This window comes from Anarhichas minor, unplaced genomic scaffold, assembly GCF_050575085.1.
Source record: "Anarhichas minor isolate MPS153535 unplaced genomic scaffold, ASM5057508v1 ptg000010l, whole genome shotgun sequence".
Lineage (NCBI taxonomy): Eukaryota > Metazoa > Chordata > Actinopteri > Perciformes > Anarhichadidae > Anarhichas > Anarhichas minor.
The window spans coordinates 6,114,430-6,141,188 of NW_027466456.1; the positions used below are offsets into that span (position 1 = coordinate 6,114,430).

The 26,759-nt window shown below is 43.8% G+C and overlaps 1 protein-coding gene across 2 annotated transcripts in view; it reads right to left on the reverse strand.

The window, feature by feature from the left end:
- tle2b (TLE family member 2, transcriptional corepressor b) overlaps nt 1-25,467 on the reverse strand; it is a 74,122-nt gene extending 48,655 nt beyond the window's left edge. For both annotated transcript variants that reach the window (XM_076087836.1, XM_076087835.1), the window contains exons 1-3: nt 24,511-25,467; nt 13,141-13,238; nt 10,762-10,825 (exon numbers count right to left, since the gene is read on the reverse strand). In XM_076087836.1, coding sequence (XP_075943951.1) covers nt 10,762-10,825; nt 13,141-13,238; nt 24,511-24,534 — 186 coding nt within the window. In that variant the 5' untranslated portion in view covers nt 24,535-25,467. The remainder of the gene's footprint in view (nt 1-10,761; nt 10,826-13,140; nt 13,239-24,510) is intronic.
- Nucleotides 25,468-26,759: the final 1,292 nt, after the last annotated feature.

The following is a 26,759-nucleotide window of genomic DNA, read 5'->3' on the forward strand; positions in this document are numbered from 1 at the left end:
GCTCGCTTCCTTGCCGCGAGGTCAGATAGGGACGGTTTAGTAAGATGTTGATGGACTTAAATTAGACATATCATGAAAAACTCACATACATTCAATATTTGGAGTTCCTACCAACACACAAACTGTCAGTTTTTTTGTGGCCTGCCTAGATCAGAATGATTTAACAAGCCATTTAGATTTGGCTCCCCTTCATATGTCACATGCAGGCTTGTAAGAATATAGCTCCTCCCATCTGTGTCTCAACCCACGGATTAAGAACTACCAGTCAATCAGGGCGTGGCTTTTTTTTAAACAAATAAAGCACGTGAACATGTTCCAGTAAAAAAAAAAAAATTAAAATAAAGTATAAACCTGAAAATGAGCATATGTCCCCTTTAAAGCCGAGTCGCTCAGTCTAACGAACACAGAAATCCGCGTTACAATCCCAGGACTTTAATCACCAACAGGTGATAAGAAGCTAATGCTGATCTGGCAAAGACCCACAAGCTACTAAGTCAGTTAAAACATCACACAGATACAGTCACAGAAAAGTTGCTCCGGCTAGAAATTTACTCTTTTAACTGAACAATCAGTTCTGCTCCACATTTAATTGGTCCAGTCAGAATTTCCTTTGAAGAGGCAGAAAGGAGATGACGAAGTGTCTGAAAGGTCGTGACAGTTGTCCTGTGGGTGTAGAGCTAGACAGCAGTGACGTGACAATTGTACTATTTGTTCAGTCTGCACAGCACTCTTGTGACAATGCTCTATGGGAGTCTAGTCTGGACTGTAGTGTACTAACAACTGTGCTTTGTCTGTGGAAGGATGAATGTAGTACCGTACCAATTATACCAGTAATATTCAACGCACACTGTTACAACTCAGGAATGACAAATGAATCTTACATTTACCGCATTAATAACAGTTAGACTACTACTCCCGTTTAGTATTCGCATTGAAGGTAAACACTTAACAAAAGCATGTTTAATTATAGACCTCAATCTGAAAAAAGTATAAAAGGTTACACTGCGATATTGTGTGTGTGTCTTTCAGACTTGCGTAGTAGTAACATGCTCCTGCTCTGCAGTAGGCTGTTGTAACAGCTGTACTATGACTGTGGACTGCAGCATAGAAATAACAGCACTGTGTGCGCAGTTGAAATTGCAGTGGTACAGCATGTGTTTTGTCTGTTGTATTCAGTTTCTTTAATAGGTTCATCCTCTCTTAACTGCATGCCCCACCCCCAACCTCCCATTATAGCCCCCCATGCCTGCCGTTCTGTCTTATATAATCCCTCTGTTGTGTCACTGCGTTCTCATTCAGCTCTGTGTTAGATCTCTTGTCTATGTGGGTTGTATGTGTGTGTAGCAGATTGCAAGGCGCATGTGGTGTGTGTGTGTGTGTGTGTGTGTGTGTGCTAAGCCTGGCAGAGGGACACTAAGCCAACTAACTGACGTCGCTAACCAAGAACACACAGCACTGCCCACCCAGAGAGCAGGGAAAGAGATGTGTGTGTGTGTGTGTGTGTGTGTGTGTGAGTACTATGTGTAGGCTACTTCTCATTTTTTCCAACAGAAACGGGAAGTATGCAATATAAATGTCAGATAAGTAACAATATGCGTACGTACTAGGGGTGTTCCCTACTAAGAATGTATATAGTTTGAATCTGATTGGTCAAGTCCTGCCCATCGGAGAATGTTTGTTGAATCATGTTTTTTGTATTTACTTTCCTGTTGCTCACTGATTGATAACTTTTGTTGTGCATGTAGGTACGGCGCTCTCCGAAGTATTGAAACCCCCCCCCCCCCCCCCCCCCCCCCCCATCATTGTAGTAATCCACAGACAGAAGGGAAACGACAGGGAAGTGAGAGATACAGATGCAAGCCTCAAACAGGTGTTTCCACTAGCCTCCCCTATACTGATTTTGACAGAGAATCGTCCACAAATTCTAAATATACTCAGGAGTGCTTTGATTGACGATTTTCAACCTTATCTCAAGTTAGGACAGGTAGAGATTTGATAAACGCCTGCAGTTGTTACCGATGTCTCTATGAGTCTTTGGGGGCGCAGCTGCAAAATCTGTTGAACTTGGTACAAGGAAGAACTACAGAGTGCTACTCTCAGCTGTGGCAGCTGTGGTACGCAATGCGGTACGCTGTGGTACGCAATGCCCCTCCAAAACATTCTTAGTTCTTAACTCTGTGAACTAAGAATTTATTATGTCTAAACCAGAGTTGCTGATTGTTGGAACAGTGGAAAGACTAACGGCCTGATGGTTTGGCGAGTTTGCTTTGGTCCAGTTTGAATCAAGTGTTTTTTACGATGAGTTAACAAGGCAATCGAGCCTCTCTTAGCCAACTTCGATCGCCTTAACAATCACTAACAAAACCATACTACTTAGATGGAAAAATAGACACAACCTGTCTCTTCCCATAATCCAACTACAGATATAATGGAATCAACTTTTAGTTTGTTTTGTTTTTGTTATGCTTAGTTTGTGGGTGAAACCTACATGACAACAAATGCATTGTTTACTGAACTATATGAGTAAGGTGGCAATTGCATATTGTGAATGCCTGAGTAAATATCACCGTATGAATAATACTCAATCAAAAGTCTGTGATGATGAGATAATTTCGCTCTCTCATATTGACATTAACCATAAATTCATTTTGGTAAACGTGGGTTTAAATCGCTGTTATCAGTTGAATTCTTCCACACAAAAAAGGCCTGCAAGCTTTGTCTAGAATATTAAAAAAAGAACACATGGATACGCATTGTGAGCTGTGTAGCAGAGTTTAAATCTCACTTCCTGCGTGTTTCATCTCTTCATTGTTTGCTTTAAGGCTCGTTGTGTCAGTTCAGCAGGCCGGTTACTTTAGATGAATGAGGTCTCTCTCTCTCTCTCTCTCTCTCTCTCTCTCTCTCTCTCTCTCTCTCTCTCTCTCTCTCTTCCTTGATTCTCGTGTTTCCCTCCTCTTTCCACTCTTCCATTCTTCAGGGAGTGTTTGCTCTTTCGTTACCCCCTCCTTCCCTCCACCCCCGTGGTGTTGAGAGAGTGTCAGACGACGGTGCCAGGTTCTCTCTCGTTCTCGTTCTCGTTCTCGTTCTCTCTCTCTCTCTCTCTCTCTCTCTCTCTCTATCTCTTCAATGCATTCTGAGAAGAATGCTGGCAGACTTTAAAAATGAGCTTCAGGAAGTAGGTCTAATCCAAGGTGATTTATCTAAATGGGATATTTGTGTGCATGTGTGGCTTTACATCTTGTTTATATTCATACAATACGTGTCTGTGTCTGTGTTTGTGTGTGTGCTGCTTACATGCGTGTGCAGGCAGCTTGTGTTTACTCTCGCATGCATTATTTGTGGATGCGAGCGTGTGGGTGTGGATGTGTGTAAAAACCTTAACAAAAGCATTGTTCATCGGTGTCTCTTGGGTGAGCTTGTCTCTTTCATCTGCCCGCCCACCCACACACACACACAAACGCGCACACACATACCACTGATGTTAAAACATTTATTAGCATGCTGCGCTAACCCACATCAGAGGTTAGGTTAGCAGGCTCTGACTTCTCCATTGTATCCTGTCAGCGGGTGACGACTAAATCAGTCACGGCCGACATTCAGCTTCACTGCAGCTTCTCTTGCAGCCAGTTTCATCAGAGGGAGAGCCAGAGGAACAACTGCACAGGACTGACCTTGAATTTGAGGCGGTTTATATCAATAAACACATAGAACCAGTCCATCTTTATGAACAGTCCTGGGCTGTTTGCTTCCCCTGCACCAGACAGTTCAGACAGGTTTAAGACTCTTAAAACAGACTCAACCCATCCCTACATCTGGCCCCGCCTAAATCCCCCTGGCCAACTCCCACTATCGCATGGCAGAGCCACGTTTAGCTTAGCAAAGGAGCAATCCCCGTTCACATTCTGAGCCCCTTCCTTCTCGTTATCTTACATCAGCCTCCTTCTCCCAATCTTGGCTTTTCTCTTCGTCGTCTCTGTCTATTCAAGGCCTCTTTCAGTCTCTTTTTCTCCATCATACTCATATAGAAAAGTTCATCCTTCTTGTCTTTTTTACTCTTTCTCCTACTTTTCTTTTCTCCCTCTCTTCCAATGTCCTTGTTCTGTTTTCTTTTTACTTTTTTCTGCTGTCTCTGCCAATACCCTTGTGCCCCCTCTCTCTCCAACACATTTCTCTTTCATCTCGGTCTGTTATGCTCGCTCCTTTTTTTCTCCTCTCTCTCTCTCTCTCTCTCTCTCTCTTCACCTCCATTATTACTTCTATTCTCTCCCTTCATTTTTTCTCTCTCCTTCCCGTTCCCTAACCCCTCCCTTCCCCCTTTCTCAAGCAGTCTGTGACTGTAATGTTGCTGAAGAGAACACAGTGTGTCAGCCTGAATCAGACAGATGAGCTGGGAGCGGAGTAAGAGGCTGAGAGCACCGCATTAATCCCCACACACACACACACACTTCATCTCAGCCTAAAGCGCTGCACTGAACGGACGACTCACACAGATACACACACACACACACACGCTCACTATGTTCCAACAAATGACCGCATGGCAGGCATGAGACAAAACACTGAGGCCATGATACAACCCTGATACAGGCTTGAAGATACATTCAGACACATTTTTTCAAAACATATCGTAAGTATTTTAATGAAATTCATCACGATATATCAAATTAAAGCAATATAATATCGATATTAAGCGAAAAACTAAATATTTGAGTATGTGTGCTGCTGTGTTGAACCATGGTTACTTTATTTTTTGACCAGCAACAAATTGCTCTTTTTCATCATTTCATCATTTTGTAATATTAAGTCATAAAATCAATATCTAACTACAAAGTATAATTTCTATAGAGATATTCATAGAATGGATTAACAGAGGAAGCTTCAGTTGGTTTAGGTTGTGTGTTGGTCTCTATTAGTTTTACTCAGTGAACCGTTGGGTAAAGACCTGCAGGTATAATTATTATGCATGTTGGAACTTTGATGTTTGTACAACTTGCAATAAGGATAAGGAGGCCTCTTACTGTGGCATTACTGTCTATTGGAGCTGTCACTTTTTCAAGAAAGAAGAAAAACAACAAGGCGTGTCTTCCAAATCGACTTGATCGTTGCCTAATCCTAAACTGCATCAGTTCTTCAGCGCTGCCTCGGCTGCCTCACTTGAACGATGTGCTAACCGGGTCAAGACCTCTGAATCGACGGCCACGTCTCAAATTTGTACAGAGATTTGAAATGAAACGAAACGGCAATTCATTCAGGTTATCAGGCTACTCGCATGTGACTTCTGATGTTGTTGTTGTGGTCTTGTCACTGGAAGGCAGTTACATTTTTTAAAAGGCAGAAAGCGGTCTTACCATTCATTCATAATTTGTCAAATCCAAAATGCTTCCACAGATCACTTCTCAGAGGGTTCGGTATTATAATTATTCACTGTAAATTTTGAATTTGGCCGGATCCATTGCGGACCGAATATAATTTTTGGCTCTTGTCTGAATTTCAGATCAAAAGTGACAGCCTTATTGTCTACGCTCTCCCTGCTCAACAACGCACATAAACATCATGCGTTTCATCTTGTCATTATTTTGTATCATGAAATTTGATGAGACAATATTTTGTCTCTTGCTGGCAGCATGGCCGTTCATTAACACCAGACCCCTGCAGCGCCTCTGTATCTCACTAACACACACACACAAACACCCCCCCCCCCCCCCCCCACACACACACACACGCACGCACGCACGCACGCACGCACACACACCACACGCACGCACGCACGCACACACACACACCGCACGCACACACACACACACACACACACACACACACACACACCACACGCACGCACACACACACACACACACACACACACACACACACACACACACACACACACACACACACACACACACACACACACACACACACACACACACACACAGCAATGGAGAGGCCACCTAATGTGATTCCTGACTGTGAGCTGTCACCCTCCAGCAGACATGTCTCTTTTATACAGTCCACTCCCCCCTAAGAGTTTTGTCTCGTGTTTGACAGGAATGAGACGAAGGCTGCAGAAATGTCAAGACTCTGTGAGAAAAAAAAAAGGTTTCTGAAGACACGTAATCCTGGAAAGAAAGAAATTTAGAAAACCAGAGCAGCAACTGAACTACAACACATGTGTGACTGTAAGGCCATCATCAAAGTTTTCTTAACTAATAAACTACATCTAGGCAGTGAGTAAAGGAGGGACAAAAAGGAGAGATGACATAACAGCGTTTTTGGATCACAATGTTGACTTTTGGGGTTTTATGATGTAAGGCAGCTGCTTTATCTTGTCTTCAATCACATTCCACTGAGCCTCATGCATGTGTATCTGGTCTTTGTTAGATTCAACCTCAGGCCAGCAGGGGTGAACACAGCTCTCCAGGCGGGAGGCTTGTTTGCACTTTGTGTTCGCATGTGACCGACACATCTACGCCCCCTGATCAGCCGGGGCTACAATGCAACCTTATTTAAAAATACCCAGTGGAATTCCAGGAGAGCAGTGAAATCTGAGAGCCATGAATTATAAATACAACAGGAGGAGAAAGGCAAGACGCCTACAGACACACTCAATGTGTGTGACTTGATGTTTGTGCGTGTGTGTGTTTGCAGCCATCGTTAAAGTTACACACTGCCAGTGTCTCTCTACACATACAAAGAAATGAGGCAGTCTAGTAGAGCAGCCAACATAAAATATTCCATCCAAAAAGATACAGAGAGCGGGTCTGCCAAACATACAAATACACTCCCCCAAACCTGGCTCTGCTGTTTAACTGTAGCAACACTCCACAGACAGGAGCAATTTGAGAGGGTTATGGCATCATCTCTCCAAGCATGAAATGTGTAAAACTTACCCGTTGCCAGCTATAGAATTAAAGTGGCAAATGTGTGGAAAAACAAACTTTTTCGACTTTGAAAAGTTCCATCCCATAAGGAGAGATATCTAACAGTAAGAGTGAAACTAACACCTCCTCTTTGCTTTAACATAAAACGTCGGCAAAAACGACATGAAATGTGATTTAAATTACTCTTGGATAAGATGACTGCTTGTGGTTCTTACCACAAAAATAAGACAATTCTGGAAGCACTTTCTTAACATTTGAATGTAAAAGAACGGATATATTCATTCATCAGATTTTCAGGTATTTGCCTCTGAGGAGAATCTACGCCTGAAGCGGGCATGGTTTATTTGTGATATAAACAAGAATATTGCCTCGGTAAGCGAGTTATGACAAGAATGACTGATGATCAGACAACGACAACATTGGCGCAGTACATACACAAACTCAAACGTCCTCTGAAGAAAACACAAAGATAGAGACTGTGCCAAACGCAACAAGCCCTCCAAATAAAACTTCAAAACAAAACATTTGTTACCTTCACAAACATAGGAAACGAGAGGCAAACAGCAGCCTCCCGTGTCAAAATCTAACACGCAGATCTCCTAACAAAGGGGTAGAATATACCAGGATGGGACTTTGTGGCTCAGTAACAACTTCACACTACTTACTCATTTAATCCCTACGGCTGAGAAAGGTCATTGTCACTTTAACGTAAACATGTTGTTAGGCGTCTGCTCAAACGACTGATGCTGCGCTGTCTTCTGTGGGAGGACAGTCTCTCCGAATAATCACAAAAAAATCACATTGCAAAAACACCATGAAAAAACTCATTTAGATTGCCACCGTACAGAAAAATAAAACTGTTTCTAAATTGCCATGTCTTCTTGGGTGTTAAAGCGTTAAAATAAAATAAAGAAATCCACATGCATCAGCCCTGTATCTCCCTGCCTCCCAACCCCTCACCCTTGTATTTAAAGAGCTTAAAAGTGATGAATAGTAAAGGCAGGAGCAGTGCAGCGTGGTGAGCAGAGCCCCAGCCTGTGGAAACAGGCCTCAGTGTGGATGACAGGCCTAACGAGCTAAATATAGCCTTCTGGGTTATCTCCTCTGTGGGCGCAGCGAGTCCGTTGTTGCTTCACATTATTTACGTGTCTGTGCGTGCACCCTCTCCCTCTCTCTCTCTTTCATTTCACGCCCCCCCCCCCCACACATCACTATCTCTTTCTCTTGGACTCTGTGTTGCATACTCTCTTTTCGCTCTCTCTCTTTTCTCTCTCTCTCTCTCAGCATCTTTTTTTCACCCTCCATCTCTCCTCTGCATTTCTGTCCCCTGGTAGCTCTCTTTCTCATTTAGTCTCTCTCATTCCTTTTCAGCATTTTTTTTCCCACTCTCTCATTCCCTCTGTATCTCTCTCTTTTGCCTCCATCACTCTCTCCCTCTCCTCTTTTATTCGCTTTCACTCTTCCTCCCTTTGTATCCTTCCCTCCCTCCCTCCCTCAGCAGCGCCCTGTTTTTTTTTCTGTCTGACACTCGCTGAGCCTTTTTTCTCTCAAGCTATCTTTCCCTTTGAGCCTCTCTTTCACTCCCCTCCCTCTCATTTTCTCTCCCTCTTTCCTTCCCTCTCTTTCTCAGCCATGCCTATGAAGTAGCGGAGCACTGTGTAGCGTAGCCACTACACCACAGTGAGCCTCAATTCAAATGATTTGGCCTGGAGGGCTAACCATCTTCCATGCTAACCTATATGGATGTGTCATCTGCACCTGCAGCTCCCTGACCTCCCGCCATAGTCCTCTGTTAGAGCTCAGTGTTGAACTGAAATACAACATATAACAGAAGATACTCTTGTACTGATTCTCTACCTCCTTGGTTTACCAATGGCGCAGTGGTCACAAAGGCCATTCCATTTAATATGCACAGAGTTTGATCAAATGTCATCCATTGCCCCGGTCTACCACCGCACCTATTGTGTAAGATGGAGTGGTGAGCATTTGCAATGAAGAAGGTTGATGATGGTCAGAACTGTTTGTTGAAACCACAGCTAAAATGGGGAGTGCGTGAGATTAGGGAAGTGGAAAACTTTGAAAAGCAAAGCGAGGATATTTTTATGAAATGAGGTCAGTTTGACAAGTCCTTCTGCTTTTTAACAGACCAGTTTAGGGTCCATGTTTGGGTAGATTAGAATCCTAAAGAAAGTGTTTGCTATGATATGGACTTGTTATTAGACAGTACAGGGAATTATTCAAAATTGTATTGCGTTTATGCAACTGCCGAAAAATGCAATAACTATAATTTGTAATAAAGACGTCCATGTATTGGGTTGAGGATGTGACTAGGAGATTATGTTGTTATTTAAAGCTACTACGAGGAACTTTCATTTTGTGTTGCAGTCCCTGTGGACAAAAGCGGTAGTGTTTCAGAGCCTCAGATTTACCTTTAATAAACCTAAACCTGGGCTCATTTTGACAGGCATTAAGAATAATTTAATAAAAAACTATATTCCCACAAATAGTCTGTTTACTTAGATCATATAGTGGGATCAGTATTAAATTAAGACTGTTTCATAATCAGTTAAGGTTAGTAACTTTAAGTACAAGTATACAGAATGACTAACTAGTAACTTTGAATTGAGCTTTGGTAACAAGTCACAATTGAATTTCTTAATTTCCAAAGATTGTCTTGGTCCTGATGAGGTTAGCTTCTTGTTTACTGAAATGTTTACTTTACTACTACAATGTATAAGAAAAACTACTACAATGATTGGCTTTATTATTAATATTATTAATATTATTATTATGTCATTAGTAGTAAAAAGAAAAGAAAAAAAACTTTTGCAAAGTAGTTAATAGCCATGATGCCGTTATCAAACTCTTTTGTCTGTCTGCCAGTTTCCCTGTCTTCATGCTTTTCTTTCTCACACTCTATCCATCAGTCTATCTGCCTGTCTGCTTCTCTCTCTCTCTCTCCCTCTCTCCCTCTCTCTCTCTCTCTCTCTCTCTCTTTCTGTCTGTCTATCCATCTGTGTGTCTATCTAGCTTACGGCCCTGATCCCGCCTGCTCTCCCAGGTTTATGAAATGCGAGCAGCTTAGCAGATGGTGCATATCGTATTCTGGTCGGCTCTGTGTGGGTTTTGTACCACAGACGAAGGCTTACGATACATGTGAGCCTTTAGTCGCACAGACACACCGACGCAGAGGGAGCTCCGACTACTAGCGCACAGGAGAAAACAGAGAGAGGAAGAAGAGACAGACACCGACTGAGTCTGAAGGAGGTAAAAAATGGAAAGAGATATAGAAAAGACAAGTAGGTTTCAGAGAGAGGTATGAGTGAGCATGATAAATAGTTTGCAAGAAACACACAGAGAAAAATACTGGTTTTGTACTAGTTTAGTAACTTGTGGAAATTCAAAACTGCATTCCATTACAGACATTCAAGATTATGTAGCACTGCAAAAATGTGTTTTTTAAATAATGATCAGGTATTAAAGGAATTAATGATTACAAACTTGTTTTCAGGCCACTGGATGTTGTCATTTCAATATGATTTAAATAAAATATGTCTATTGCCTTGGCATTACTTGTTACATCTGGTATATAAACAGACGTACAGAACATGAAATGAGAAGTCAAAACAGAGAAGTGAAGGAGAGAAAGCGAAATCTTGAGAGGAACACAGGAGGATCAACAGAGAAGTGGGGAGACAAACAGAGTTTTCACTTCTGAATGACACTAAACAAAGTCCATCCAGCTAATCAAAAGCACGGATTCAACTCCCCTGATTGTAATTCCTATATAAGGAACCCATCAGACTTTTTTCAGAGTTTCTGAGTGGCCCGGTCAGACTAACAAATCACCGTACAGCTCTGGTAACGCTCTGATTGGACTCACCATGATGTAGTGCCTCTGCATCTCGGTCTTCTCACTGGCCAGCTTCTCACACTCCAGCTTCAGGCTGCACGAGGACGGAAAAGGACACACACGGATTAAATGGTGTATTTGCATCCACGGAAATTAACTACAATTTCCACAGGACTTGCATATTGCAGAGGTCACACAGAGTTTGAGGCTGTGGAAGGATAGCAAAAGAGTATTCTATAGCCACACAGTCGGGCTACCTATTACTGCGAAAAGTGACACTGAAAAATATCACCTTCATGGTAGCAACTGCCAGCAGGGTGCGTCTTATTCACCACTGCAATTCATCACACCTCCATGTGGGGTTAGTTTGACAAGTCCCTCTGTGTTTAGTGCGTCTAGTTATATACATCATGTGGACATTGTTGGTTTATGTTAGAGTTCTGCTACTGAGCCCAAGGTCCTCACAAAGTATCACATTTCATGTCGGGTTTGTGCATTTTTGTTGTGTTCTGTTGTTATCTTGCATGAGGCCTGGTTACTTATATTAAAGTACTCAGACGTGTTTCAAACGCATGGCATTAGTCAAGAAGGACAAAACTTGCAAACTTCTCAAAATCCACACGTTATTCAAGAAAGGCTTCATAACTATGGAAACTAAATATGGTCAAAAGTACTGTAGCTTTGTATCACCACATCTAACTGTGTGAATACATGTTTATTATTCATTTAAATGTGTGAATGTGTCCAAATATTTTGGTCAAGGAAATTCAAGGTTTGAAATTGTGAAAAATATCTGACCAAATAGATTTAAGATTCTGTAAGAAAAATAACATCTGTGTGAAGATTTGTAGCTGTGCATCACATTTTGTGAACAAATGAAAAACATTTGTTCACAAACAATTTCCAATGTGTGAGTGCATAAATTTGATTTGCTCAAAAGTTTGCAGTTAAACATGAAAGACTTGCAGTTATACATCTATCTGTTTGTGGGTGAAAACAATTCACACAGAACTAAATTGCATGTTTACAGCGAGGAACAGCTACGGATCTCCTTATGGAAACAAAAATGTAATCTGTTCAGATGTTTTTTGACACTCAAGCATTTTAAATCATTTGATGAAAACGCTCTAAACTTTCACACATTCTATAATATATTCGCTTGTACACATTCAGATATGGTGATACACTTCTACAATACTTCTGACCATATGTTTAACCTGTCGAGTTGAGGTGAGAGTGTTTAACAGTAACTTTATCAGGTCAATATTCAGAAAAGGTGGAGTGGAGCTTGATATTGTCAAGGAAAAGCTGTAGTATCATGCAGGAAATTGTAGTTTTGTAGTGTCGTTGCCATCATGCAAACATTAAAAGTTCACGTGAATAGATCTGTGTGTGTGTGTGTGTGTGTGTCACTAAGAACCACCAGTCCAATGCTTAGCTGTAAAGTAATGCTGCTGTATCGCAGCAGGCTGTTCAGCCTGCCCACTGAGGTGTGAGCAAGAGGCTGGATGGTTTATTTCTCTTCGCCAAAGTCACCTCTGGTCAGCCATATGATAACATGAACATCAGTGACCTCCAGCTGTAGAAAATTCTAAAAAAGACCTAAACTGCATTGCATTGCATTTCCTTTGATGTGTTGGAAACTATCTCAGTTACCCACAACTTATACTGTAACAAAGTGTGATGGCAAGAGCAATTAGCAGAAATAATGGAAGATACAATAAAATATAGATGTTTAATTGTATTAATACTAAATGAGAAACTGGAAATCTCTGCACCAGAACAGACAGTGAATATAAAAAGGGCATTTGAGGTATCACTGGTGAAGTGAATGTAGGTTCAAGACATGATCCCTTACTGATGTCCCTAATTACTGTAAACGTGTACCTACTACAATGAAGGCAATGTGTATATAGGCAAAAATTATGAGTTACAGAAGTCTGTAAAGTTTTGAGATTTTTTTATTTTGTATTCAGTGTCTTAATAAAGAAATAAAGATTAAAGGACAGCATTTGCACGCTGACATATTGTGTTTACTGGTTAATTTATTGACACTGACTTCCACAGATCTGAATGACGCAATGTGTTGTTTCTATAGACTGTTTCAACAGAATTGCATTGCAAGGCAACAGCTTGGCTTCATGCTTACTTCTTGTCAGTTTATGTCATTTACATACACTGCAACGGGAAATAAACAGGGACACATCTGGAATGTTTACGACTGTGAAATGGACTATAATTAATACATTTAGTGTCGAGAATATGCGATATAAAACAACATATGGAAGAGTGACTCTTCATACCAGTACTTCTTAACTAGAAAGTTAACCATTGACATTTGTCACAAAAATGTTTTAAATACCAACAAATCCGTATCCGTATGTGTGCAATGTAACATTGTCTGAGTACCTGTGATACTGTGCCTGGAGGAACTGGAATTCCTCCTTGATGCGGTCCAGAGTTTCCAGGACTGTGAACTTGAAAGACTGGCCGGGTTGTAAGGGAACCTGCATAGAAAAGGAAGGAGAGAACGAAAAGATGAAGAACAGATACTAAGGTGTGTGTTTGTTCCCGCTCAAGAGAAGAGATGGTATGCATTGTGCCTTTCAGTATATTTGTGTAGGCACATGTGCACCTGCATAAGCCATACGGTGAAGTGTGTGTGCACGCAAGCAGGTGTTGAAACGTGTGTGTGTGTGTGTGTGTGTGTGTGTGTGTGTGTCGGTGTGTGTGTCAGGGAGCGCGGCAAGGGGAGAAAAAAGCCAAGATGAAAGTGAGAGGGAAGGTCACTTCCCCTTCCCACACATCATAAAGCCGTGTCCTCTCTCTCTCTCTCTCTCTGTTCTCCTCCTCTAATGACTCTCCTCCTTCCCTCCACAACCCCCACCCTTTCTTCCTCTGCTCTCCTTCTCTTCCACATTACCATCCTCTCCACTCTGCCAGGTTGCTAATATATTCCAACCTACAAAGAGCTGAGAAGGGAGGAAACGTCAAATGAATAACTTATAGGGAATCACAGCACCGTCTCTCACCTACTAAAAGCTAAAGAAGGCCCAACAAAATAAGCAGCTCCCTGGGGTCCACTCCCCTACCTCCACCGCCAGCCCTCCATGTCAGTCTACAGCGCTTTCGACAGCCGCCCTCTTCCTCCATAATCTTAATGGGGTTTTAGAAACAAGGGGCACTGATTTTTGATGCTGTTTATGTTTGGGTCCGGAAAATCTAGAGTAAGCAGAAGTGGTTGAGGTTTGTTTTGTGGATTCTCAGAGGAGATTTTTACATAGGAAGTATCTTCTCCCAATTTGGATTAGCAGATTTCCCCTGCAGTGTGGGACTCCCGCTGTTAGCCAGAGGGGGATGCAGACTGCCAGGTGTCTCTGCCACTTCTTTTTAGTCACTTCTTATCACCTGTCAGTGATCAGCCTCGACACGAGTATTGAGGTTCACACTATCCCTCCTACATCAGAACTCCCCCTCTGACGCTTCTAGTGCAAAGACAAGGACATGTCATTAGCATCCCACTCTGCAAAAGCTGTCCACTGTATGATTAGTGCACCCCGCCAAATCTAAAGCACCACAGCTGAGAACAGGACCCTGATCCCTGCAGTGGTGGGCAAGTGATTCTTCCTCTGTGCAGCCCAGACGATAAATTATGAATCCTGCTATGGCGAAGGCATGATCTGCATTAAGGCATGATTACGATCATTATGATAATTTTGTGGGAGGGCTTTGGAGGGAGGCCTGAGGGGATGGGCTGTCAAGTGTTGCCGACTTGGCAACTTTCTCGCTAGATTTAGCACCTTTTGGATCTAGTGCTTCTAGCTACTTTCATTGGATAAGAGTTTGCAACACTTGGCTGGGTTTTTCAGTTGAATAATTCTAAAAAATCTAGAGTGCTCTTAATTGTTTCTCAAGATAACCAACTCTGACTAAGTTTCCTTTCACCATGATTTAGAGCCAGCAACGATTCAAAATGCAGCTTTGATATGAGCTAGGATCGGGATATATTTTGGTTGGAAAAGGATTTACTCAACTTTACGAGTTCACAATACCTGTGACACTGTCGACTCAAGTATCTTAAGTCACAAAACATATGAAGTGTGTCTTTCCACTTAGCAACCCGAGCCAACTACAAATCCATCCATCCACCCATTTGTTCATCTGTTCACATATCCATCCATCCAAACTGAGCGGCACACAGTGCAGTGGCCACAGTGCAGCTGGGTGGCTTTCGGCCTGCAGCTATACGGCTAAAAGATTGGCGGTTTCAGTGGTGGGGCTTCATTAGTCTAGACAAGCACAATTCAATTAGATTTCAATTAGTCTGACGGTGGAGGTCAGGGACGCGGTGGGTTCCCCAGTAATTAATCCACGGAGCCGAGCTGAGCTGGGCTAAACTGAGCTGAGGCAGGCATCGCAGGGACATCTAGATGGCTGGATAGGCACTATACACACAAACCATCTGGGGGTGTGTGTGGGGGTGTGGGTGGGAGGGTTGGTGGGAGTGTCTGCCAACAGATCCCCACTGACCTTGATTCACACCACACAGACTCAGTGAGGGAGGGGAGGACGGGGGGGAAGAGAGGGTGTCGGGGGGGGGGGGGGGGGGATAGTGATCTGGCGCACACAGATACAAACACACACGCCCACGTAGCCATGAGCGCACTGAAAAACACACAAACAAACAAACAAGCACACTACTGCACATGCAGATTCAGTCAGAGAACACGCAGACCCACAGCGAGAGGGAGAGCAGGGATGGAGGGATGGATTGATGGGGGGGGGGGAGGCGAGAGAGAGATAGATGCTCATCTGACAGAGAGAAGGATGGATGGACTGAGGGATGGAGGGAGTGATAGACTAGTCTGACATCTTTACAGAGGAGTGAAAGAACGAGCAGGGAGACAGATGATGAAAGAGCGGCATGGCTGCTGACTGAGAGAGATAGCCGGCCATTCATCCGCCTGACACCGAGGGGATGGAAAGAAGAGAGAGAGAAAGAGAGCGAGAGAGAGAGTAATGCCGTCTTTGCTGTAGTCAACACTAGTCACTCTACCCTGTGCACTGTCCATCCGTCTGTGGTAATACTGCTCCCACCATCTGCTGCCACGAAAACATGAACACACAGACACATACTCAGGCGGATGCACACGGATAAAGTGCTGCTGGCGGGTTACATCAGCAGCACTAAGTCATATAACAAAGCCCATAGTCACAGATCAGGATTATACAAGGGATCTGCGAGTGACAACCGTTGGTGTCAACATGGCGTCGTCTGTAGTGTGCTGATGAGAGACATCTGAATCTCTTTCATCTGCTGGACAAAACTCCACAATGTCTTTCTTTTGATTCGCCAATTGCACCTTTTCGAATGAGTTTCATGGACCCAGGAGCAGTAAAACTTCTTATGAGCGGAAAGAAAATGAAAAATACAGATAAGGTCCTCAGGCATAAGGGGAAATATTCACTCTGCTGAGCTCTGCCTGTCAGAATAAAGAGACGAGTACGGAAAAATGGTATTAAATTAGTTCATGCTTATTAGTAATAACAGGAGACTCTGTGTCTTGCTCATGGACACTTCAGCAGGTAAAACAGAGTTACCTAAGGGAGGATAAATGTGCATCCTTCTGCAGTGTTTACAAAAATGGAGGCATCATAAAGTCATGCCGTATGTACACCAGAACTAACATTTGTTGTTGGAGTGCGTCTGTGTGTATCTGGTCTCTCCTCTATTGTGACAGATGGCAGCCCAGACGGTTAGGGGTCCAATAGTGCATCACGATGGGCCAAAAAACAGCCTACCACCTGTGTTGTCATGTGTGTGTGTTTGTGTGTGCGTGTGTGAGCGCCGTAGCAGCCAGCATAGGGGATCCTGAAACCCAAAACTGATCCGGTTAATCTAGGTGGAGGGGGGGGGGGGGCAAGGAAGGGAGGGAAGGGTCACTTATGCGCAACAAAAACACACACACTCATATATACACACCATGTGGGACAGCAGTCAATCACAATTTGGCCGAGCTGGCACGGGCAAGCAGAGAATTAGGAAGGATTAGCTTTGCGGGGGGGGAGGGAGGGGGGCAGGGGGGCAGGGGGAGGGGGGGAGTGGCGGGTGAAGTCCATTGCGCTGTATCACATAACAGGATGGAGGTGGGAGCCACTGGCCGTAACCATCACCTGTCTGTTAGTGTCCGTGTGCCTGTGCCTGTCAGTCCGTCTGTCTGTCCTGTCGCGGGTTTGATTGTACTGACACGCAAACACAGAGATATTATAAAATCATGAAACGACGCTAGATATCAGATGGTCAAGATCATGGCCGCAACGGTTATGGCACCGTTACCAAAAACATAAAAACAATGTAATGTAGATAACTTGACATTAGGTTTAAGCATTATAATTAAATACAATATGTTTGCGTGTTCTTTCTTTAGCACAGAGTAAAACGTTTTTTTATTAGAATTAAAGAAAATTAGCCAATGCCATAACCAAAGTCATGCAGCAGCTGTGACCAGTCAGCGTTACTGGAAAGAACATCATAACCTTCGTAGGTTTCTGGCATTGATATTGGAAGTTTGAGAGTTGGCCCGGGCAGTGTACTGCTTGAAAGTTACTTGCTAATCCGAATTACAGAAGGGGAAATATTTAACCTCGAGAAGTCGCCTCCTCGACACAATTAGCATCTCCAAATGACGTTGCACAAATCCTGCTGTTTGACCTCATGCAGTGACTTGCATTTCATATTTTCAGTCCACACTGTTTTTCCCTCTCCGTCTGAACGTTAGGTCAGTCTGGTTCTATCGGTCCCTCGGTCTGTCTGTCTGTCTGTCTGTCTGTCTGTCTGTCCATCACGGGGGAAGTCATCTGTTCAAGCAGCGGCTGCATCAGAGAGAAAGCAACTGTGAAACAGATGCAGGACTGGGAGTGATTGGCACAGAATGTATTCTGTCTGTCTGCTTGTCTTCTCTGTCTATCTGTTTAGCCCCTGGCACACGTTCCATCAACACATGAGCGTTCACACGGTACATGCAGGCATGCCTATGCATGGATGGATTCATTCGAACAAAATACCCACAAACTAAATGTTTTTTTTCTTTCTTGTGCCCTCTCTCTCTCTCTCTCTCTCTTTCTCTCTCTCTCATGCTGCTCTGTCTCATTCCTCCCCCTTTTCTCTCCTTTTGTTCTTTACTTCTCCTTCTTAGCCCCTTTGTTCTTCCTTTTGCCTGTGTCTCTCCGAGACAAGCAGAGACACATTCACATAGCGCATGAAATAATAATTGGCTGGTGAAATATTTAGGAAAAAGGCACACGAACGGTTGAGAAATACCAAGTGTGTCAGTGCCCCTTGTGTACGTCTGTGTGTTTGTGTCTGCTGAAGTGAGCAGCGATGAACATAAGCAACAGCTCATTGGTTTGGACTGTGTGTGGATGAGAGACCGAGGAAGAGCTGCGGGGAATGGAACTTACACATCATCCATCTCTTTAAGACGCCCTCACATTTGTTGTCTGCATTTCTACAGAACCACTCTAAGGTTTTGATAACTTAGAGGAAGCCAGCCCGCCGCCCAACAACAGAAGCTCATTCAGAGCTAGCGGCCCTCTCGTTGTGCCGAGAACCAACGGACATCTTTGTCACTCACTCATTCTGCCAGCTAGCCAGTCAGTCCTTCAGTTTGACAATGAAATTGGCAGCCAACCAGCCAGTAAATATAAAGTCCGTCAGTCAATCAGCAGAACAGTCAGTGCACTATTTAACCAGGCAGCAAGTTAGCCAGTCATTCATTCAGAGAGCTAGTCGGTTAATGCTGCAGCTCACCAGTCAGCCACTAAGCCAGCGGTGGATTACAAATCAGGGAAAGATTGGCAGCCAAAAGAGTCTCTGGACTGCATCCAAGCCTCGCTCTCATCGTTTCTTTTAATGACAAAGAAGAGAACACAGGATTTGAGGAGAGAAAATGGCCCGTTTCCTTTAATCAGAGAGCAGACTAAGGCCATGTCCACACTACTCCGTTTTTACTCCGTATTTGCTACGTTTACACTGAGCAGCCACACTACGCCGGAGTTTTGGAGCACCCTAAACGGAGGAATCTGAAAACTCCGGAGAGGTTGGAGGTGTTTGAGAACTCCGGGGTTGCGTTTGCGTGTGGACGGTCGGATACGGATGTGCTTAGAAAAAATTACGCCCACACCCGTGTTCGCTACTGGATTGGTTCTTGGCAACCATGACGTCTCCGTCCCTGATTCGTCACACTCACTATCACATGACCCGTACCCGGAAGAAAACAAACTGGGCTACCAGCGATTCATTTCAACATGGATAACTAATTGCAAGCGTTGCTGCTAGCACAATAGCTAGCAGCAGCTATGCAGTAAAAGTCTGCATTTCTGTGGAGGAAGCAGCTGTTATTGGAGTGATTAGCGAGCGGCGTGACCGGCATCAGCCCTATGGAGCAGCGCGTTGTTTTTAGATTCTAATGAGAAGACATGCTGCTCTAACGTTTTACTTCTTCCGTTTGGTAGCCTTGAGAGACCTTAGTCTGTAAGTATGTATTTATGGAGCATGAAAATATGTACGTAGATATATTCTATTCGCGTGTTTAGTATAACATTTGTGTTGTATTAAATGCTAATCGCGGTTAGCATTTCTCCATTGGCGGTAATGTTAAAATTAGCTTAGAAGCTAGCTAGGCGGACATGTTACATGCTGGCTATATCATGGATTGTTGTTTTGTATTCGTGTAATGTGTATAGGGACAGTTCGTAAAGCCATATTTCATATTGTGCTTCCACAGTTTTACAAATAAAGATTCACACTGAAGTCTTGAAACTCTTCTATGGATTCCATGGTCTTTATTTCACGGATCTACTGTTAGCGATCTGCTAAGCTTTCCTGCACGAAGGAAGAGCAGAATAGAGTGAGAGACGTGTGTTGACCACATGTATGGACCTATATTCTAGTAAACGTTTACGTGTAAGTGTTGATTTTAAAGTAAATTTGATGTGAGAGAGATAGACCCGCACCGTTGTAATGCTAATCGCGGTTAGCATTTCTCCATTGGCGGTAATGTTAAAATTAGCTTAGAAGCTAGCTAGGCGGACATGACGTTCAGAGCTACTAGTGAGAACAGACATCAACAACACGGAGGAAACGAGTGAGAGACCACATTGATGGACCCATAATCTAGTAAACGTTTATGTGTAAGTGTTGATGTTAAAGTAAATTTGGAGAGAGAGACAGAGCGAGTATTTTTTTTTTTTTTAACTAAGCAAGCAATTCACTTCCTGTTTACACCGTCACGGGCATGCCCAGTGTAGTTAATGGTCATGTGCTGTCCGCCTTCGACGGCTGCCGTGTGGACGCAGATCAACTCGAGAATGATGCTGAAACTCCCGTGTGGACGGAGATCGTTTCTATTTGACAAATCTGCATCCAAGGAGAAACGGAGTAGTGTGGACAGGGCATTAATCTGGGTGGCTGCTGACGTCTGACTAGAAGTCGTTGGTTGCTTGTACGACTTTTTATTGCCCGTTCTGTGGGTCGTCTCTCTTCAGCTGCATCGTTGTCGTTACTTGACTTTCTGCCATTTTACCGGGTTGCCGTTGCAATGCTGAGTGAAATTAAATGTAAACAAGACGAGGACAAAGGAAAGGAGGGGAGTGTGTCATCCGTGGGAGGTGACAGCAATCCGCCGCGCTGTTTACCGTACATGGCTTCATTACAGCCACAAATGTTGGCGAAAAAAACAAACTGCTCTACACAGCTAGGCGCCAAAAGAATGACGGTCCAGTGTGTACGGAAAAGCAAACAGTGCATGTCCAAAGAAATGTATACACACGTTTGAAAGCACTTACACAATTCAATACACACTAATAACTTTAGCATGTCCTACAACTACAAAATCTACTTCAATTCAATCTCATGAACATTAAACACACACACACACACACATCAAAATCCAACTTTAAGACACACACGTCCCAAACACTCTACTCGTGGCTCTGCCCTCATTAATGGAGCATATGTGATGTCTGTGGCCGCATATTTTGGCAATAGTTTGTTTACTTGGCCATAAAAATGAAGTGTGACGCTACTGGAGGCCAAAGGAAATGGAAGCCCTCCACAGCACACTCTTACACATTATACATTTTAGTTGCAACGGTTTTCCAACAGTTACTCAGTCTGTGCCACACACACACACACACACACACAGAGTGGTGCACGTCCCACTTCTTCTTCAGCATTTCCCGTCACACACACACACACTCCTGATCATAATTCAACAGATGCTTTATAGTCCGGACGTACTGTACATTTCCAAAGCAAATAAGGACTGAATGATGTCCATGCATGATTCACTAATAATGATTGGAGCAGATTTAATTATGTATCCGGAGTGTTATTTTGTCATACGATACTGCTGCAAGAGATGGACAACAATCTACACCTTCAGCAATTAAACCGGGGCCAAGTCCATCTTTCCCTCTCTCTCTCTTTCACACTTGTCTCCGTCTCTCTTTATCGTACGCTTGCTGAATAAACTCGGTCTGATCTTGATCCTCCAGACTACAGGCACCACAGCTCCCGGGGCTGAGAACAAATTGGTAGGAAGCACACATAGAGCGACACATTTAAATGCATACTCGCACAACAGTTTTTAAAGTTACTTTAAAGTAAAGGTGCCGGAAGAACAACAGAAACCTGCACGCTTGAGAAGAGGTGTTTGTTTGTGATGGCGTAAGCGCTTAAACGAATACATGTGTAAAATTATGTAAAGGGTAGCAGTTATAGACATCTTTCTTAACCATGAAAACACAGTAAATCCTCTCTTTCTTCCTCTCTCACTGGGGTGCGGCAGCCAATCAAGGGTCTTGTACATTCACAGCAACAGTCGAGGTCGGACTGGGACATTATTTATTGTTATTGGCACACAATGCACACGAACCACAGCTCTCCTTTCCCCTTTCTCTCCCAGATCTGAACACACACACACACTCTAACAGCTGCACACACACACACACACACACACACACACACACACACACACACACACACTCACAAGTACTTTTACAGGAACACAAGGACAAATACAAACACGAACATGGTGCACACACGCCAAGACATACATATACTTACACACAAAGACGCTTTGCACGTAAGGGCAAATGAATACATAAAACAAAAATGAACCTCCCACAGGAGACGTTCACACCGGCACACACACACATTTACACACAACACGCACTGTTAATACAAACACGTATAAATTAACAAAGCACTAAAGAGACACAGACACATAAAAACGAATGACACACACACGGCCACACATTAAACAAAGAACACAGCTCACACACGTACACATTCACAAAGTCCTGACAATGCTCGCCACAAAAATCCAGTGAAACCAATTACGGCTCCGCTCGCTTTAACCTTTTCCTAGCAGAGAGCGAGAAGAACAAAGTCTGTCTTCTTCTCTGATAAAAAAAACAAAAGAAAAACACCGCTTGAGCAGCCTTGAGACACCTTCCTTCTCATTTCCAAAGGGACACAGAGAGGTTGAAAGCAGCGGCATTCAAGGAAGTTCTGTCCTCTCTGCTGTCTGCGGCTGACAAGAAGTCAGGCCGAGATCTCTGACTGACACCAACAAGGACACGTCGAGGCTACTGAGCGAACAGCAAGTTACTCAAGTGATAGATGATGATTGACTATGATTGTTGATATTGGATCTTCCTCAGATGCACCAGCAAGGAGAGAGTTTTGACCGGGGGTTTTGTTCCAGCTGTGTCTGGAAAAACAGCATATTTTACAAGTAATCCTGTTCTGCGTTTTTGAGGACAAACACATATGTATCTAATGCTCATACACGCCGTCTGTAACCACACACAAGCACGCACGCACACAAACACACCACCGTTCTTTGCACCCTCACACCTCTCCACAGATCACATTTCATAGCAACACCAGAAATAAAGTTCCACTGGCAGAGAAGGGCTTCAGAGGAAGAAGGAGGGAGGGAGAGAGAAGAGGGAGAAAAACAAGAGAGACAGAAGGAGAGAGATGGAGGCTATCGATCGGTTGGAGTTGGCTCAATCTGGCATTGAACTTTATCACAAACGCGGAGCATCGCAGCAGGAAGCTCCCTGATAGGCCTCTAAAGGAGAGAACAGAGGAATGTTCACACTCGATTCTTCCGTTGCATCTCTCATTCATTTTCATTTCTCTTTCCACCCCCGGCCTTTCTAAAGAATTCTTTCTCTACCTATCTCTTTTCTTGGCTCTTACATCTTTCACTTTCTCCCTTTGTTTTTCCGCTTTCTCTCCTGTTTCTCTCAGCGTCTCTCTCCGTTCTATTCCAGCGGCTGCCTTATTAGCATTCTCTCTGTACATGTAATTGATTCCTCATGCCTTCCTCTTGTGAAAATGTCATTCATAATTCTGTGTGATAGCTAGCTGGCTGGCTTGCTGGCTGACTGAGCGGTTGGCTGGCTGGCTGCGAGGCAAAGTGGCCACTGACCCATTTGTACCAGATACAAAGAGACTGACAACCAAATCTGATTATAGCAACCGGACCGGGGCCCCTGTGAAACGAGTGGCCTAAGCCAGACTGAGCCTAAGCTGTCATTCATCCTTCAGTGCTCTTTAGTCGATGCCTTTAACCTGTATTCTACCCCGGCAGGTAAATTAATGGCAAACTCTCGCTGCTGATGAAGGGTTAAACTGAAGGAGGGAAGGAACTTTGAAGGGGAAGCACTCACGGCCTTTATTCGTAGTGATGGAAAGTAATTTAACCATCAATTAAATGGCAGGTGTCTGTGTGTGTGTGTGTGTGTGTGTGTGTGTGTGTGTGTGTGTGTGTGTGTGTGTGTGTGTGTGTGTTACTTGGCAACCAAAATGAGCAGGTGGACAGCTGACGGTTGTACTGAGAAATTTACGCAGATCTGTTTTCACACACACATGTACACAAACTTATACACATAGACACACACCTAGAGACAACTTATGTGGGACTAATGAAGGATTATCTTCCCTTATCGTAAACAAAGTGGAAACTCAAATGTGTACACACACACACACGCACAAACTGAGAAGTGCAGATTCAGTTATGTACCACAAACACAGCTAAACAATAAGATCTCAAAGGCACCTGGTTACAGCTGACAGAGGGGGAGATGGTGTGTGTGTGTGTGTGTGTGTGTGTGTGTGTGTGTGTGTGTGTGTGTGTGTGTGTGTGTGTGTGTGTGTGTGTGTGTGCGCGTGTGTGTGTGTGCGTGTGTGTGTACGTAACAGGGAATCTCTTAGTCCTAACCTTTCCCTCACGTCTCACTCCTCATGTTACAGTACAGTCCTCATAAATAAACACAAGAGAGGGACAACAAGGACAGGCTGAAAAAGAACAGAAAGACAAAGACGAGGAGAGACCGAGAAGCAGAGAGGCATAAGATAGATAGATAGATAGATAGATAGATAGATAGATAGATAGATAGATAGATAGATAGATAGATAGATAGATAGATAGATAGATAGATAGATAGATAGATATTTACTTTATTAAGGAGAGACCAAGAGGAAGTAAGAAGAGGAAAGACACAGGATAAGACGAGCAGGGTGGCATGAAGAGAGGCAGAGAGGCAGAGAGGGGAAAAGGGGTCAGAGGGAGACACGAGTGACAAGGTGAATCTGAGACATAAAAAGCAACTGAGAGATTGGAGTTGAGAGACATACATGGAGATAGAGAGACAGAAAAAGAGTCAGACAGACAGGAGAAAGAGACATAAGGAGGTACTTACCGGATGCCTGCCCTGAGGGTACATGATCCCAGGAGAGGAGAGGCTGCCAGTCCGTTTGATGGCCAGGTTAGTCCCCTGGCCCTCCACTCCTCTGCCCTCCACCGGTTACACAGCCTCACGAACACACACTCACAAACCAACACACACACACACTCTCTGTAAGTCCAGTCCCTGCTCCTTAGCTGGGTTGAACACAAGCAGTCTATACTCTTCCGGAGTCTCTTTCTGTCTTTTCCTCCTAGCTCTCTTCTCTCTTCTAAGGCGAATTCCTGTTCACACACACAGCTGAAGAGTGCTTAATCCGTGGGTTCGTTTATCCAACAATGTCACGATAAAACCAGACTTCCCCTCCTGCGTCCTCCTCCTCCTCCGTCTTCTTTTCCCACAGTGAAACCAAAGTCTCAGTTTCTCCACCTCCCCGTCTTCCTCTCAGTGCCTCTCCCCCCCCCCCCCCCTTTCCTCACCCTGTGATCAGTTTTCCTCGCCCCTGTGATCAGTCAAGGTCCACACGTAGTGTCATGACACCGAGAATTTCATCCAGGCAGGCTTCAGGCTTCCCTCTCCTCCTCCTCCTCCTCCTCCTCCTCCTCTTCCTCGTACTCTTCTCCTAGTGCCCCTTCACCCGGCCGTCCAATGGTGAGACACCCAAACATAAACACACACTCAGCTAGTCTAATAGTCGTCTTCTCTGCTGTTTCCTCCTCTTCACCCTCTCTCTGACACACTGAAGCCTCTACCCTGACTGCTGCCGCAGAAAAGAAGGAGAACAAGAAGGAGAACAAGAAGAAGAAGAAGGAGGGAGGGGAGAAGGGAGAGAGAGAGAGACAGAGAGAGAGAGAGAGAGAGTGAGTGAGAGCTTTGTTTTTAATCTAAATGAAGAAAAAACGCGAGAGGAAAGCAGGAAAGAACAGCAGGTCAGTGGAGGATCCAGCGGGCTTTTCAGCAGCAAGCCCTAGACTGTAATATATTGTGCCTGTTGGCTTCAACACAAACACGACAGGCTGCTAAAGCTCCTCTTAAGGTGGAACTGAGCAGATAGAGACACCCAGTCACACAGAGAGAGGGAGGGAGAGAGAGGCAGAGAGGGAGATGGATCTCTTTTCAATTGCGGTCAGGCAGACAAAGCAATCAGTCATGCACAAAGACTTAGGCTCAAACTGATATGAATCAAGATTCACACACACACACACAACCACACACAAACGCTCCGACACTCGTACACAAATTCAGGACAGATATGTGGACACACGTGTGACGCAACACAAACACACACATAATAGTTACTCAGAGTGATAAGTTTATTACCCAGTTTACACCTTGCATTAAAATGCGTCTTGGATGATTGGATAGCTATCCACTCATGCTTTATCACATATAAATCCAGGTGTAAACACACTTGGGATGCTCCTCAGGAAGTGGTCTGAGGCGCATTGCATCCAGATGTTTCTCAGCTGTACGTGCATCCCCGCGTCAAACCACATACGTCAATCCTCCCAAACAGACGCTCGAACCAAAGAGCAACACAAAAATAAGATCAATACTGGTTCATCGAAATACTAGACAGTAAACGGAGCCACTTAATGTGTTTGCATGTATTATATTAAATCAATTACAAACCTAAATTTTAAAAAATGTATCCAGTTGATTGTGTGACTTATCCGGTGTGAACACACAGTGGAAACACGGAAACAAATCAGATACACACGGCACCATTTTAACAAGCAACAAGTAAATTCAGCTCAGACAAACCAGCAGAGAAATGTCAGCTGCAATAGACTATTGTCTCTGGTTATAATCAGGTGGTCAGCATGTATGCTGCTGCATTCCCTCTGCCTAAAGAATCAAGACACACAGCTGAGCGTCTCGCTCATTGAATCACACTTATAGCACAGGACAGCCTCTCTAAACAGTAAGCCCGTCACACACGTCCCAAACATATTGGATATATTGACTATTGTGATACATATGGTTGTGTGAATGTTTTTCCTACTTCTTTCTATTGCCAGCTGACAGGATACTATATTGATTTAACTCAGTTTTTACATTTGCTATTCTAACCATCCAATGGTAGGTGGTCTTTCGGGGGGGAAACACTTGCCACACAGGAAGTGATTCATTTCTCTTTTCCCAAAGCAGCAACAGCGGTTTGTTTGGAAGAGACAGAAACACCGGGCAGCCCCCCGCAAAATAATAAAAAGGGTGCTACGTACTATAGAAATTTAAAAGAAATGGGCATTAAAGCTGGGGCC